Below are 14,857 nucleotides of genomic sequence, written 5' to 3'. Positions count from 1 at the left end.
TGGGAAGTAGTTAAAAAAGATATGATATTGTGGTCAAATAAAAATATTTCTTTATTGGGTCGTAAAATGTACATTTTGCCAAGAATGTTTTTTTTTTCCAGAATTTACCAATACTCACGCAAACAAAATATTTTGATGTATGGAGGAAAGACATGTTGAACTTTATTTGGCAAGGGAAAAAAACAATAATTGCATATAAATATTTGGTAGATGCAAAAGAGAGAGGTGGCTTTTCTCTTCCTAATTTTAAACTTTATGCGGAAGCTTCAGCTATGGTATGGTTAAAAGATTGGATAATGTTGAAAAATGCACGTTTACTGGATTTGGAAGGCTTTGACGATAGATTTGGGTGGCATGGGTATTTGTGGTATGACAAAACTAAAATACATGTGGCTTTTCAACACCATATCAACCATATCAACACCATCATCATTGATAAAAACCTGGTTGAGATATAAACATCTGTTGGAGACAAAGACACCACTATGGATATCTTCTCAAGAAATGTTAACTTTGCGACCGTTAAGACCATCACAATTTATAATATACCAAGATCTTTTAAAATGGGAAGGGAATAAATGTGCCCTGAAGGATTTTGATGAGGTTAAAGACCATCTAACATGGCTTCAATATTATCAAGTACAATTTGTATACATCCAAGATATGAAAAAGGGATTTCTTAAAGAAAAATCAATTCTACAACAGACACTTTTGGATAATACTGATCATCTAATTTCTAGGATGTACAAGCTTTTATTGTTGCTATATACAGAACAAGAAAGAATCAAGCCAACAATGATTACCTGGGCACAAACAATTGGTCATTCTATTTCCTTGAAAAGTTGGGAAAGACTTTGGTCAAGAGACATGAAAAAGATTCTTTCCCAATCGATAAGGGAAAATATCTACAAAATGATTTACAGATGGTACCTGACACCGAAAAAATTGTCTACAATATACAGTACAATGTCACCAAACTGCTGGAAATGTCAGGATAAAGTTGGTTCTTTTCATCATGTTTGGTGGCTTTGTGATAAAGCTAAAAACTTTTGGGATATGATATACAATGAGATTCTACAACAAAATATCCCTAAAACTTCAGAGATGATGTTGTTAAGCATTATACCGGACTATGTTATAGCACAACGGACCTTTTTACTCTATGCCACCACAGCTGCGAGAATGGTCTATGCAGCTAAATGGAAAATGACTGAACTAGCAGAAATGGCAAAATTGACTGAGTTAGTAAATCAAAAAGATAATGATGAATTTGTTAAGGAGTGGGAGGCGTGGATTGTTTATTACAAAAATGAACTTAATGTGCAAAATGTTAAAGGTTATAAGGTTAGACTAAGTTAATTTTCTTGTTTCTACTTTTTTTCTTTTAATAACTGTAGAAGGTATTATAAAAAAAATTATAAAGAATTAGGGAATAATTGCTAAGAGGATTACGAAGATAAGTCAGAGATAGAAGAAGGAAGGGGGGAAGTTAAAGCAGGGGAAGATAATTGTTATATATATGTTAGTTTTAATTGAGAATTAGAAAAGACTGAAAGGCAATGTTAATTGATTGTATCAAATATATGAAAAAACAATTAAAAAAATTTTTTTTAAAAAAAAGACAGCCGGCCAGTTATGTGTAATTTTCTCCTGTAACAGTCAGTCACGGGGGAGCTTGGGAGACCTCTGAAGAGCTGGGTTTCCTTATAACAAATAAATAAATTTTAACTCTGACTCCTAAAAAAAAAAAATCACTGATTTTTCAACTGTTTAGAGGACAACAGTTTCACATAGGGTGGTGTGAAAAAAATGAGCAACCTGTTGCTAATGGGTGTAGCCCCAGCAGCCATCTAGGAAATCAAATAGGGTTGCCAGGTCCCACTTCACAACTGGCAGGAGGTTTATGGGGCGGAGCTTGAGGATAGCGGGGTTTGGGGAGGAGAGGGACTTCAATGCCATAGAGTTCAATTGCCAAAGTTGCCATTTTCTCCAGGTGAGCTGATCTCTATTGGCTGGAGATCAATTGTAATAGCAGGAGATCTCCTGCCACCACGTGGAGGTTGGCAATCATATAAGCAAAAGGCCTCTACTTAATCTGCATCATTCATCACATGCCATTAATATAATTTGTATGTCGTTTTCAAGGACAGTAATGGCTGTTAAGGTGCAGCTGAGGGTTGAGTAGAAATTGTAATGCTGTTCCTCCAAAAAGAAAAAGAAAAAAGAACTCCCTATTTGTAGTAAACTGGTATATCAAGGAGTAAGATCTAAACATATCCCTCTCTCTTCCAGGTTTTGAATACAGGGACTTCAGGTTTTTACATGCAACAAGATTTTTATATGGGGAACTTTGATATCTCACTGGAAGTATGAAGTGGTACAGTCCAGAATTTAGACCAATTCACATGCTGAATGAAGGTAGGACAGATCAGAGTATTTTGACATTTGGGCTGCAAACTGATCCTAATGTTTAGCCACTGTCCAAGTTCTGAATAGTTAGAATAAAATTGGACATGCCACCTGCAAACCTTGCAAAAACAGAGAATCCCCTGTGTCTTTGGTGGTTACATAAATTATGGCTCGCAGTGACAAGATTTGAAGAAGCAAACATGAAATTGAACTTCTTTTTGTCCAATTTTTAGATATGTTGCTTGCATCCATGAGGGCCTGAGATCAATTCAATGGAAGCAAAGATTCTCTGAATTCTAAAAAAGAACTATAATACAAGTGCTCCAATGAGTGTATAAAGTTCCACTGAGTCGCACCTATTTCCAAACTGTGTTTCTTATTATGCATTGTGTTCTGAATTAGGATTAAATTTAATTGAAACTAAGGCATGGATGTTAATGATTCGTTATTGGCTTAAACTGTATTTTAATACTGATGATGGTTCGCTTCTGCTTTTTTTATTAAAGGAAATTTATAATACCTCTTGGGATCATAAAATTCGATCTAAAATAAGATCCATTGGCATTTCCCTGGAGGAGCTAACTTTCTCCTCGGAAGTTTATATTTTTAAGACCATTAAATAGAGGCTTTTAGATATTGAACTTCAAAAAATACAGCCGTCTCAACCCCCTGTCTGTTCATCAGCTATATTAAAACTTAAGAATGTTGCAGGATGTATCCCCTATTATCTACACAATCTTGATGGTCCTAGCCATCGCAGTTTTTTCTCTTGTGCGAGTAAATGCCTTCCCATCGAAGTTGTTATATGGAAGGTTTCAAAATATTCCTAAACATGAACGGAAATGTGAATGTGGCTCCAACTCTTTGGACTCAATCGAGCATATATTGCTAGATTGTTCATTATACGCATCCGCTAGGAAGAAATGGATAAATACTTGGATACATTCTAAATATTTTCCTAATAAAATAAAATGTCAAATTTTATTGAACGATACAACAGTAGAGATCACTGTGGCGGTGGCCAATTTCTTAGTCGATGTGTTAACAATGAAAAAATTGGGAAACTCTGTGTTATGATTTTATGTTTGTTTTAGCTTTTTTAGCGGATAGTTGTATTTATACTGTTTTTTCCTCTTTGTAATATTGGATATGCCATTAAAGGTTTATTGAGTCGCACCTGACTTATAGTGGCCCCAGCAAGTTCAAGGCAAATGAGAGGCATAGGTGGTTTGCCATTGCCTTCCTCTGCAGAGTCATCCTTGGTGGTCTCCTTTCCGAATACTGACCCTGCTTAGCTTCCCAGATCTGATGAGACTTGGCTACACCATACTGTGTTCCCTTCTAAGTGATCCAGTAGACCCATGATTTCCAATTCTGGCATGTAGGCATCCAAAAATCTTTAAAAATACACTTTTTGCCTAAGATGTGATTCTGGCAGTTTCCTCTAAGATCCATGATACTCGCACTACAAAATATTCTATAACTTTTCCAGGAAGCTTAAAAAAACAACCTTTAGTAGTCCCAGTGTGGCATAGCAGTTAGAGTCTTGGACTAAAATCAGGGAGACCTGGGTTCAAATTTCATGCCTTCTAGTGCCGACCTATTAGTAAAAGGGCCCTCTCTCAAATTCACCAGGTAGCCTTAGACCAGTCACTCTCTTGTGGTTTAGCCGACCTTACAGGACTGTTGTACGGAGGGGGGGAAATCCATATATATTGCCCCAAGTTCCAAGGAGGAAGGATGGGATTCAAGACAGATACAGCTGTGTTTGGTTTCGTTAAGAAGACGCTATCAAGTTTAGTTCTGCCAGAAACAAAAGCCTTCTCAACTGCAAGCCTTTATCCTAATCCCCAATGTGTGCACTCTCTGCAGTTACGCAGGATGAGAGAAATACACTCTGCACCTGATCTGAGGTACTTCTGTCTATTTTTGCTTCACATGTTCCAGGATTGAGCCCTGGAATTAAGCACCTGCCAAGGCTGGATGGCACCTCCTGACCTGGATGGCCCAGGCTAGCCTGATCTCATCAGATCTCAGAAGCTAAGCATGGTCAGCCCTGGTTAGTATTTGGATGGGAGACCACCAAGGAAGACCAGGGTTGCTGTGCAGAGGAAGGCGCTGGCAAACCACCTCTGTTCGTCTCTTGCCATGAAAACCCCAAAAGGGGTCACCATAAGTCGGCTGCAACTTGAAGGCACTTTACATACACACACACAAGGCTGGTACAATAACTCTTGGCTTTGAATCAACAATATCCATGCTACTTCAAAAACCGAGGGACCCAAGACATCCAACGCCATTGTGAGTTTGAGTTAGAGACAGCAAGTATACATGCATATTCATGGAGGAGAGGGGTATTCATGGCTATTAGTTAGAATGGATACTAGTCATGCTGCATACCTATTCTCTCTAGTATCAGAGGAGCATGCCTATTATTTTGGGTGAGGTGGAACACAGGCAGGATGGTGCTGCTGCACTCATCTTGTTAGTGGCTTCCTAGAGGCACCTGGTTGGCCACTGTGTGAACAGACTGCTGGACTTGATGGGCCTTGGTCTGATCGAGCAGGGCCTTTCTTATGTTCTTATGCAAAAAAAAAAAAAAAAAAATTCATAGCAACTGCTTGTACATGGCTGGCTGTATTCTCCCAAGAAACTCCCCCACGGCCCACTGAGGCCGGCAGAAGCCCTTTTGGTTCTGTTTTGACAGGCTTTGATCCACAGGCATTACATTGTTTTTAAAGACGGAATAGGATTTCATTTTCTACATATTCACCTCCAAGAGAAGTAGCGATAACAGCACCACACAAGGTAAGTCTCCAAGGACAGCAAACAACCTGCAGAATACATGTGTTTCTGTAAACAGGGGAATAATTATTCCCGTGACGTCATAACCTTGCTAGCAACACAGTGAAGGGAACCCACCAAACTTTGTTGTGACTCAAGCCACCTGCACGTCAGAACACCCATTTTGCTTTCAGTTGCCCCTTGAAACAACCTGCTGTTTCTGCAAACCTTAAAACAATTTTTATAATGCACATTATCACAGTTTTTGGCCATAGATGACCCACCAATGACTTCCTAATTTGGATTTCTGACCTTCCCTTCAAAACAGAATTTTTTGTGAAAACCCAGTTGTTGTTTTAATTAAGGCGATCTATTTACTTAGTCAGATCGCTGAGCTTTGGAAAGGGGGATTTACGCACCATATTCTCTGTGCTGATCAAGCACAGCTCTGAATTCAAAATTTCAACAGGACTTTTTATATGCATATAAATTCCCTAAATACATAAATACAGAAGCTAAACAACAGGTACTGGGACTGATGCCTTCCTGTAAATTTCTTCCACTAAGGCCAACGGGTTATTTGGCCTTAAATATCTGCTGCCAGTATTAGAGAGTACAGACAGAAGCCCCAGATGAAGGAGGGAAGAACCCAGTGTCCTCGGCCTGATTCATATCAAGCCCTGCTCAGGAACCAATAATGGTTCCTAAAAGGTCCTAACCCTATAGGGTGGAGGTCACTCAGCACATGCTCAGAAGTACCTTTTCTTATTATTATTCCCATGTTTTGCAGACCTAAACGGAAAGCAATCTCTTGGATTAAGGAATTATTATTAAGCATGAGAGAAATCCATCAAACTCTGCAATCTAGACACTTTCGGTGATGGAAAAGCTTATAAAAAACACTTGAAAATCCCCCCAGTGCTATAAACAGTTTGGGGAGGAGTTTGGGGAGGAGAAAGACCTCACCACAACAAATCGAGTGTGTAAATAGCGCAGGCAGCTAACTTGCAACAGAGGGTGCAAATTAATTCTATCAGGTGATCATTAAAAGTTGGCTGCCTTCCACCGCCTCCGAAAAGGGAACAGGGAAGGATTACCACCTCCTAATCGCTTTCTCTCCGTCACATGTCTGTGCATGTGGTATATTTTCTAGCCAATCCAAACAAACAGAAGGCACGTGGTACAGTCCTCCAAGAAACTGTACCACCTCAAGACGCACAAGGAGGATTTGCTTGTTTGAAAGAATCCCCTGCGTCAAAGCATCTCTGTGCGTCAAATGCTTACGTATCAGACAAGCCTTGCCCTTCTCTCTAACATGCTAGCTTTACATACAAAAGGAATGTATGTAAACATGCTTGAAAGACTACAGAGACTGTCTATAAGGGGCTGCATGAAGGACTATGCCACATGCTCTTCTGAGTATTTGAATTTGCCCTCAAACAATGGGGACAAGTTACTTATCCATATGTGTACAAAAACAGCTTCAAATGTTGTTTTAAGAAAGACTTTTATTCTCCTCCCAGTTGAGGTTCCCAACCTTGTGTTTGTCTTACAAAATGAGCAGGGCATTTGCAGGGGAGAGTCAGCTAGAAAGAGGAGAGCACTGAACCATGTCTATGACCATGGATTCTCCCCTGCAAAAGGCATTTGTTCCCAGCTAGACTCCAAGACCAGGAATGTTCCCAGCTTGGGTGCAGCGGAGTTAGAGTGAAATGGTGCTGGAAAGACATATACAGACAAGACTCAGTGGATTCAACAGGGTTAAGTGCCCCTAACCCATTCACCGATTCTACACTCCAGATGCCCCACTGTCAGGCATATCAGTGTTGTTCACCCTTTTCACATCCTGCCATCCTGACTCAAGGAATGTTGTCCTTACTGAACCGCAGCCAAGGTTGCAAGGACTGTTATGCCTACCACTCTCTGTTTGAAGTTCTGGGAACCTACTCTCTGTATGAAGTCCGGGGAACCTACTTTGTTTTCAATATGTAATCTCTTACCCTTCCTGTGCATTTAAATTACCGAGTTTCAGCAAGACAGCCCCATAGCTGTCACCTTTTCCTTTATGCTCTGTTATTCTATTTAACCAGTAAAGACCAGCTTCTTTGGACCTGATTGTCTATGTCGTGGTTTCTGGTTCATTTGGACCAAGGGCTTACATTGTGACAGCTATCCCTATCCCACCTATCTACTTTCCTCCGTCAGGCTGGAGCCCAGGAGGATTCACCTGCCACTCAGATGGGAGTGAGGAGAACGCTCTCCGAGTGATCCCACAGGGGCTGGTGCCCCGTGCGATTCGTCTCAAACCAGCTGGTTGTGATCCCCGGACTACGGGTGTCTGGACCAACTCTGGAAGGTGACGACCCCTATCTCTTTCGGGACGTTGTAGCTGAGCTGAGCAGGACTAGCATGGAAGTTAGTCGCCTGAATGGATTACTACAGTCCCAATGGCGTTCTCTAGTGACTTTTCCTTGGATGTCTGACGTTGAGGATACCAACACCTGTTTAGACCTCCAAGTCCTTGATCGGTTGGTAGATGATGCCCAACTATCAGCGGAGGATTTACAAATACTAACCGGTTTGTTGGATAAACTTATTACTCGTGAAACTCACTCAACAGGAGCCATGGCGGGAGCCACACCAGCAGGTTTTTCTTTGGTGCCGAATGCAGCCGACTGTCAGGCAGAGGCAAAACGGATCGCTATCCAAACAGCGCTTCTATTTGCGGATCTCACCAAAGATACTACGGTAGCCACTCTATCACAATTGTTGTCCCCAACTTTCAGGACTAATGCACCTGCGCTCGCGGTCCAGATTCAACCGCTGTTGGGTGGGGAGTCCGAACCGCTCCTCGCCCTCTTAGAGAAGGAACCAAGGGCTTACACCCACCCACATTCACATTGTCTCAACAAACTTAGGTTGGGGACAGGCATTTTTTTCCAAATAATGCGTAGTTCTGTCAACACAAGCTCTTAATATTGTGGTTGTGGAAAACGCTGTCAAGTCACAGCTGGCTTATGGTGACCCCATAGAGTTTTCAAGGCAAGAGACCTTCAGAGGTGGTTTGCCATCACCTGCCTCCACGTGGGCTGAGAGCGTTCTTAGAGAACTGTGACTGGCCCAAGGTCACCCAGCAGGCTTCATGTGGAGGAGTGGAGAATCAAACCCGGTTCTCCAGATTAGACTCCACCGCTCCTAACCACTACACCACGCTGGCTCCCTTCTTAATATTGTACTTAAAACATTACAATTGTAAAGCGAACTCCTAAAACTTTTCACTAATACCTCTGAAAAATCAACTTGTGCATGCCATGGCTTGTTGTTATGATGTACATTCAGTGAACCATATGCACATCAGCCACTGTGTAATATGTCAGACCACCCTTTTTAGACAAATGGATTTAAACTGCAAAGAGCAGCCCTCAAAACAATGGTAAGAAGTGACTTAGCACTAATTCACATGCTCACATTCATGTTTCTTGAGTGAACAGCACCTGGTGACTCCTAGCTGAAAGTGTGAACTGTCAGCCCTGAAAGTTACTGCATCTGAATGGACTTCGGCAGATATAAAAATTCAGTCTGCGATGGTCCATTTACATAAGCAAGTAATCGAGTGCAGATTTTACATGTGTGAAACAAACATGCACGCCACTCAGTTTGTGACAAAAAAGCCAGTTCACAGCTTTTGTTTCTGAACTGGGAAGAAACTCATTTTTACAGAATAGGGTGGAAGGATTTCACACCATTCTTCTCTTCTGTCCCCACATTGGCCACTCTGTTTATTTATTTTGTCTTCTTATCTGATGGATCTAACAATAGTCTTTCATTTTCCCAGCATGACTGGCCATCCCAAGACAGGAGAGAGGAGTGGTTTCCTGCTCTTCAGAGCCACTTCTGTTTTTCACATATGCACAAAGAGCAAAAATAAACCCCAGCAAGAATATTTTCTCTGTTTTGTAGTACAATCCTAAATAATTGTCCCATTGTAAGTACAATGAAGTCAATAGATTTTAAAAAGTGTAACTCTGCTTAGGACTGTATGGTTAGGACTAGGGGTGTGCATTTGGATATGCCAAACTGGAAAAAGTGGCTTTTTTATTTTAATTTGGTTTTTTTATCTGAAAAAAGAGGCACTTTTTTAATGGAGCCAAAAATGCAAAGCCAAAAAAAGCCATTTTTTCCCGGAATTTCTTTGGGCTTTTTCAGGTCCATTATCTTTGCAGGGCTATAGGTGTGTGTGGTTTTTTGAGGTAGAGCCACCAAATTTTCAGCGTAGCAGCAGATGGCTCTCCTTACCAGAAATCCCATGTTTGGTAAATATTGGGTCAGGGGGTCCAATTTTATGGTCCCCCAAAGAGGGTGACCCCATCCGTCCTCCATTGCAAACAATGGAGGAAAATTTGGGGGGCCATAAAATTGGGGGTTCTTGTAAGGAGAGTCATTTGCAGCTATGCTGCAAATTTGGTGGCTCTACCTTAAAAAACCACACACCCCAGAGCCCCACAAAGATTTCCCATAGGGAATAATGGACCCCAAAAATTCAGATATTCAAAAAACCCCGGGAAAAAACCCATATCAGTATGGGAATTTGGCTTTTTTGGCTTTTCCAAAAAATTTCAGGTCCATTAAACCCTAATCTAAAAAATACAGGAAAAAATTGCTGCACACCCCTAGTTAGGACTGCCAGATGCCCTAGAGTTACATGAACTCCTGAATTCCAAAGGGACATGCTTTAAGACATCATAACTGCAGTGATTTTTTGGAGTGTGTAGGGTGTTTTGAGTTAACTTAAAAAAATTCTCTGTTATATTTGGTTTAGCAATTTCAGGGTAGGACATTATCTCTCATTTTCAACTGAGAGCTTTTAAAAGTCTGGCTGAAACTAGTTTCCTCTGCCAAAGGCACATTTGCTGGACAACACAAATGTTGGGTTATAAGGAGTGTTACTTAACCCGTTCCACATCTGTCAGTTCTCCCCCCACCCCCCGGTTGGCCTCAGTTCTAGTTACAAAGGCCGGATGCAAAAAATAAAAAATGCTTGAGAGGGAAACATTTACAAGGGGAACTCTACAGATTGGGGGGGGGGGTGCTTTGCCCTTAGCCTGCCTGCTGATGTTTCCCTGCAAATGCCTACTTCCCCCACAGTACATTACTGTACAAGTAGAACACATTTGGATTACCAAGTTTCCATTGCAAACATGTAGGAAATCACCCTTAAATCCATGAGCCAAGAAGATCCCATCCGAAATGCTGTTGCGTTTTGGTGACCTTCTCGCCAATCAACCGCAGTGACAATATAGGCCTGATCCTTGTTGTAACCTCTAAAATGAACTCTTGCTGATGCGTGCAAAATAAGTACTGCTTTACATTGCAAAATCCTTACATGGAAGGTACAGAGTTATCTTTTCAGTTTGTTTTTAACTATGTTCATGAACTCTTTCTCCTGATGAAGAACTCTTTCTCCTGATCATTCAAAACAAGCAGGTCATTCTAGAATTTCATCTATTAGTCTTGAATCACCTGTGTTTGTTACTAGCACTAGGGTACTGACTTCCTCTGTCTGGAATAAAATCTTGAAACAGAAAATAATCACGGGGATTTGCCAAATTCTAGAAAAGTCCAAGGGGGGGAAAAAGATGAAGCCTGTGTGCTCTTAATCACAACTCAGGTCCAAATCATACATTACTAATAGTGATGTGGGAGTCACTTTTCATACCACTGTAGCAATATTTACATCCAAGGACACCCTGAGGGTGGAGCCATTGACGCAACTCCTTACCACAGAAACACTGCTTGGCCTCTTGATTCTGGATGGTGACGTTTTGACAGGTAATTGCTCACACAATCCCTGGACCATAGGTTACAAGAACAGCAGGAAAGAAGTCACTTGCAAATACGTTCCCTCATACCTGCTAATAACATCTGAAAGAAGTTCCAGCTTAATCAACTGAACTTCCTTCAAAGTGCTCGACTACCACACGTGCGTAACTCACTCCTACTGGGTGCCCAAGCTAAGGATACTTCCTGTTTGCTTGATTATACCTCAGATGTCCCTAATGATACCAGTATGACAGAATTACCTGGCCTGACTGGAGTCTGCATGCAGTTTTGAGAGACCATGGTCGAGTGAACCAACGTGGATGCTCTGCTGCTGAGGTCCATGACAGAAGGTGCTGTTGAGGTAGCTTGCTGGAGAGCTGGTTGGTGTGGGCTGTGGTCATGATGAGCAGGGCTGGGTGGAATGCCATTTTCCGAGAGAAATTCTTCCAGGTCCATGTATTCCAACTGGAAAGTGTCACCATCGTAGGGAAGTGTTTTGTCCCATAATGTAGGACCCAAGAAAGCCGACTGTGGCACAGTGGCACTGCCGTTGTCATCATCCAGCTTTTTTTCTTTGTCTTTTTCTTTACAAAATGCTAAAAAAAACAGACACACACAAAAGGAAGAGAGGGTCAATATGTTCCGAAACGATTTGCCGATTCTTTTCTGCTATGAAAAACTGAGAACGAATCCTTTGACAATAACTGACTATTTCTCTGCACCTGTCTCTCCTGTTGCTATATAACAACAGAAAAAAGGTCTGGCTAAATCTTTAACTCACAGAATCTATTCATGGTTTTCACCTCTGTTTTTGATTAGGCACCCCCACCAGCATTCTTAGCTTCAAGCGCTCTAAGAGTTCTTCGTACCAGAAGGAAGGACAGGGCAGGCGTTTCCTATAGGAGCACAACCCACAGGGAAGGTGTCTTGCGCAATCTCATGGCAATGATTCAGACTGGTGCTAGAACACATTAACATTCTTGTGCTGTTCCCATTCATTACCACAGGGTTTGAACAGGAGAACTTTGGGTGGGCTATCCTCAAGACTTCACGGTGGAGCTTATAAAACTTGCATTCTGTCTTTAAAAAAAAAGTTGTCTGGAGTTTAAAAACTAGAATATAACCTGGAACATCTGCTATTTAAAAAGTCCAGGAACTGGCACACAGTGTGAAGAGTTACAGGTTCCATTGGTAGAAAAAGTAATATTCAAATTTCATAATTCCTGAGATTACGTTACAATCATGCTGATTAAGTGAATACACCCCAACAGACAAATGAGGAGGTATCTTCCAATCAAACTGTTACAAAATTAAAACAGGAAAAGAGGAAGACCCAACAGGAGATGGATTGACTCTAAAAGGAAGCCACGGTCCTCAGTCTGCAAGATCTGAGCAAGGCTGTTAACGATAGCACATTTTGGAGGACATTAATTCATAGAGTCACCGTAAGTCGGAAGCAACTTGATGACACTTAACACATACACAGGTCCCACAGATTTCAGTGGTACTTCTCACTGTGAAACTGCACTTAAGGTGTCTTGAACTTCATGGGGCTAAGAATGAAACTATACATTACATGGAAAATCCATGACTAGATTTTGTTTTTAAAAAAATATCGAAATATAGTTGGGAGAGCTGTATATTTACTTGAAGAAGTGGGGGCCAGGGGTATTTGATGGTTCTCACCCACCATATGTTTTTCAAGTAAAAAAAAATGCACCCTCTAGCTACTGTTTGTTCCCTGGTACCTTTATCTTTCCCCCACAGGGAAATTTTAGAATGGGAAAAACATATGGGGGGGGGGGAAGCCCCTTTGGTCTACTGCAGCAAGCAATCTCGTAGTGTTCCTATAGTGGTGGATCTTCCATCACCAAGTGCATGCAAATAGGGTTTAGGATTGAGATGAAGCCAGTCATTGTACTGCTATTGCTGTTTTGGCTAAAGAGACAGTTAACTTTTACTAGAGATATTTAACAAGTTGCTAGAAAGACGCAATGGTCAACATATGATGCTCACATGTTTTACTTGGATACAAACCCCCTAGGGTTGTTGTTTTTAAGACTGGAAAAAGATTTCAGCAATTGAACATTTATAATTTGCTATCCTCTATTTTTCTCCTAAACTTTTCCTCCAGGAAAATGAGCGATTTCAGTATCCCTTCTTATTTATGGATTTTGGCAAAAATTTCCCTTTATGAATCATTCACAAGACTAAGCAATCCTCTGTGGGACATTATTTGGTGCAAGCATGCATAAGAGCAGCCTGCATAGCAAGCATACAAACACCCAGAATTCAAATACACCCTAGGCAGTACACAAAATTGTCTACAAAACTTTAGAGAAACCTTGAGTGCCATACACTCCATAACCATTAATGGGTAACATGACTGGATTTTAACAGGATGTAAACTTTAATTTGCACATTAAACTTCATGAGGATTTTGTTCATATCACCTATATTTTGAAAACCTCCACAGATGTTTACTAAGACCTTAGTGGCATCCTAAAAAACATCTCTTTACAACTTTTCAGTTATACGATTCATTTGGCAATGACTGCTTTTTTATTTGGGTGCATATCTGGAAATACGTTTGTGCACCTTCAGTCCTTGTAATTTGCATTATTTCTAACAAATTCATGGCAGGCCAGGGGTGTATGTGTGCGTGTACGTATGCCAGAGTAAATTCATACTCCTGTGAGAAATTGCATATTATTTTGCTGCAACCCTAAGCACGCTTATGAGTCCCAGAGAAACCAATGGCTCAAGTAAAATGAGCAGATGACTTTTTCAGTGGTTTTAAATATTAATCACATCTTCATTCTCTATTTTAATAGCCTTTGGAAACAGCTGGGAGAGACCAAGTACACCTCTTGCCCCAGCAGAAATCTCAAGTATGATTTTTTAAAAAGAAGCTCATTTGGTTTTTCAGTTTAACAGTGTAACTACAGCAAACCAGTCAAAATCCAATCGTACGCATTTTCACTTGAAGTAAAATTCCATGGTGTTGAAATGGGGCTTGATCCCAACGGATGAAATGCGCTCTTATGCACGCATACTATGCAGGGGGCTGCGAACCTGCAATCCTAAATACCCTAATCAGACAGTAAACACCACTGAACTCACAGAGACTTTCTTCTGAGTAAACAAGCATAAGAACTGTTTCTTTCAATGCACACTTGCGCACTGATCTCACTTGTTTTAAGAAAATTGAGGGTGAGGAAAATGTACAGCAAAAGGCGTCCAGATCTGGGGGGGTGGGGAGCTACTTAGGGCAAAACCCTTGCTAAACTTTTTTTTTTTAACCCCTCTGGGTATATTATTTTTCGCTCCCCCCCACCGCTCCCTCTCACCGTCTTCATGATGCAGCGGTAGCTTGAGAGGGTTTTCCAGCAGAGACTTCAGCACGCCGTAGGTTGGAGGTAGGAAAGTTGGGTTCAGAGGAAGAGGTCGAGCCATATTCTCTCAGTTTGAAATATATATATATATATATTATTACTACAATGATTATGGGGCGGGGGGTTGGTTTCCAAAGCAGTCTTTCGGGATTGCAACAAATTAAAAAAACACAACGAAAAACAGGGGATCCTCGGGGAAGTTAGAGCAGCTTCAAGACGCTCCGAGGGAACCGGGACGCCCGCTGGCTTCCTTGGTGGCCTTCCCCCCCAGCCCCCAGCCCCCAGCCCCAGCAGCACGAGGAGCGGAAATGGCAAAATGAAAAGGGAGCCGGCCAAGCCAAAGGCCAAGGCAAGGCGCGCTTTCGAGCTCCCTCGCTCTCCCTCTCGCTCCGCCCAGAGCTGGGAGCTGGCTGGGGCTGCTGCGCGGCGCTCACAGCCTTCGCCCGGCC

General features: G+C 41.5%; 1 protein-coding gene across 2 annotated transcripts in view; it reads right to left on the bottom strand.

The window, feature by feature from the left end:
* The window catches only part of HLF (HLF transcription factor, PAR bZIP family member), a 116,383-nt gene extending 101,909 nt beyond the window's left edge, over window positions 1-14,474 (bottom strand). For both annotated transcript variants that reach the window (XM_056859988.1, XM_056859996.1), the window contains exons 1-2: window positions 14,364-14,474; window positions 11,274-11,609 (exon numbers count right to left, since the gene is read on the bottom strand). In XM_056859988.1, the coding sequence (XP_056715966.1) occupies window positions 11,274-11,609; window positions 14,364-14,469 (442 nt within the window). In that variant the 5' untranslated portion in view covers window positions 14,470-14,474. The remainder of the gene's footprint in view (window positions 1-11,273; window positions 11,610-14,363) is intronic.
* Between the last annotated feature and the right edge of the window lie 383 nt (window positions 14,475-14,857).

The sequence above is a fragment of the Euleptes europaea genome, chromosome 1, assembly GCF_029931775.1.
Source record: "Euleptes europaea isolate rEulEur1 chromosome 1, rEulEur1.hap1, whole genome shotgun sequence".
Taxonomy (NCBI): domain Eukaryota; kingdom Metazoa; phylum Chordata; class Lepidosauria; order Squamata; family Sphaerodactylidae; genus Euleptes; species Euleptes europaea.
Note: the sequence above shows the minus strand (reverse complement) of the source record. Positions and strands in the feature narration are given on the sequence as shown.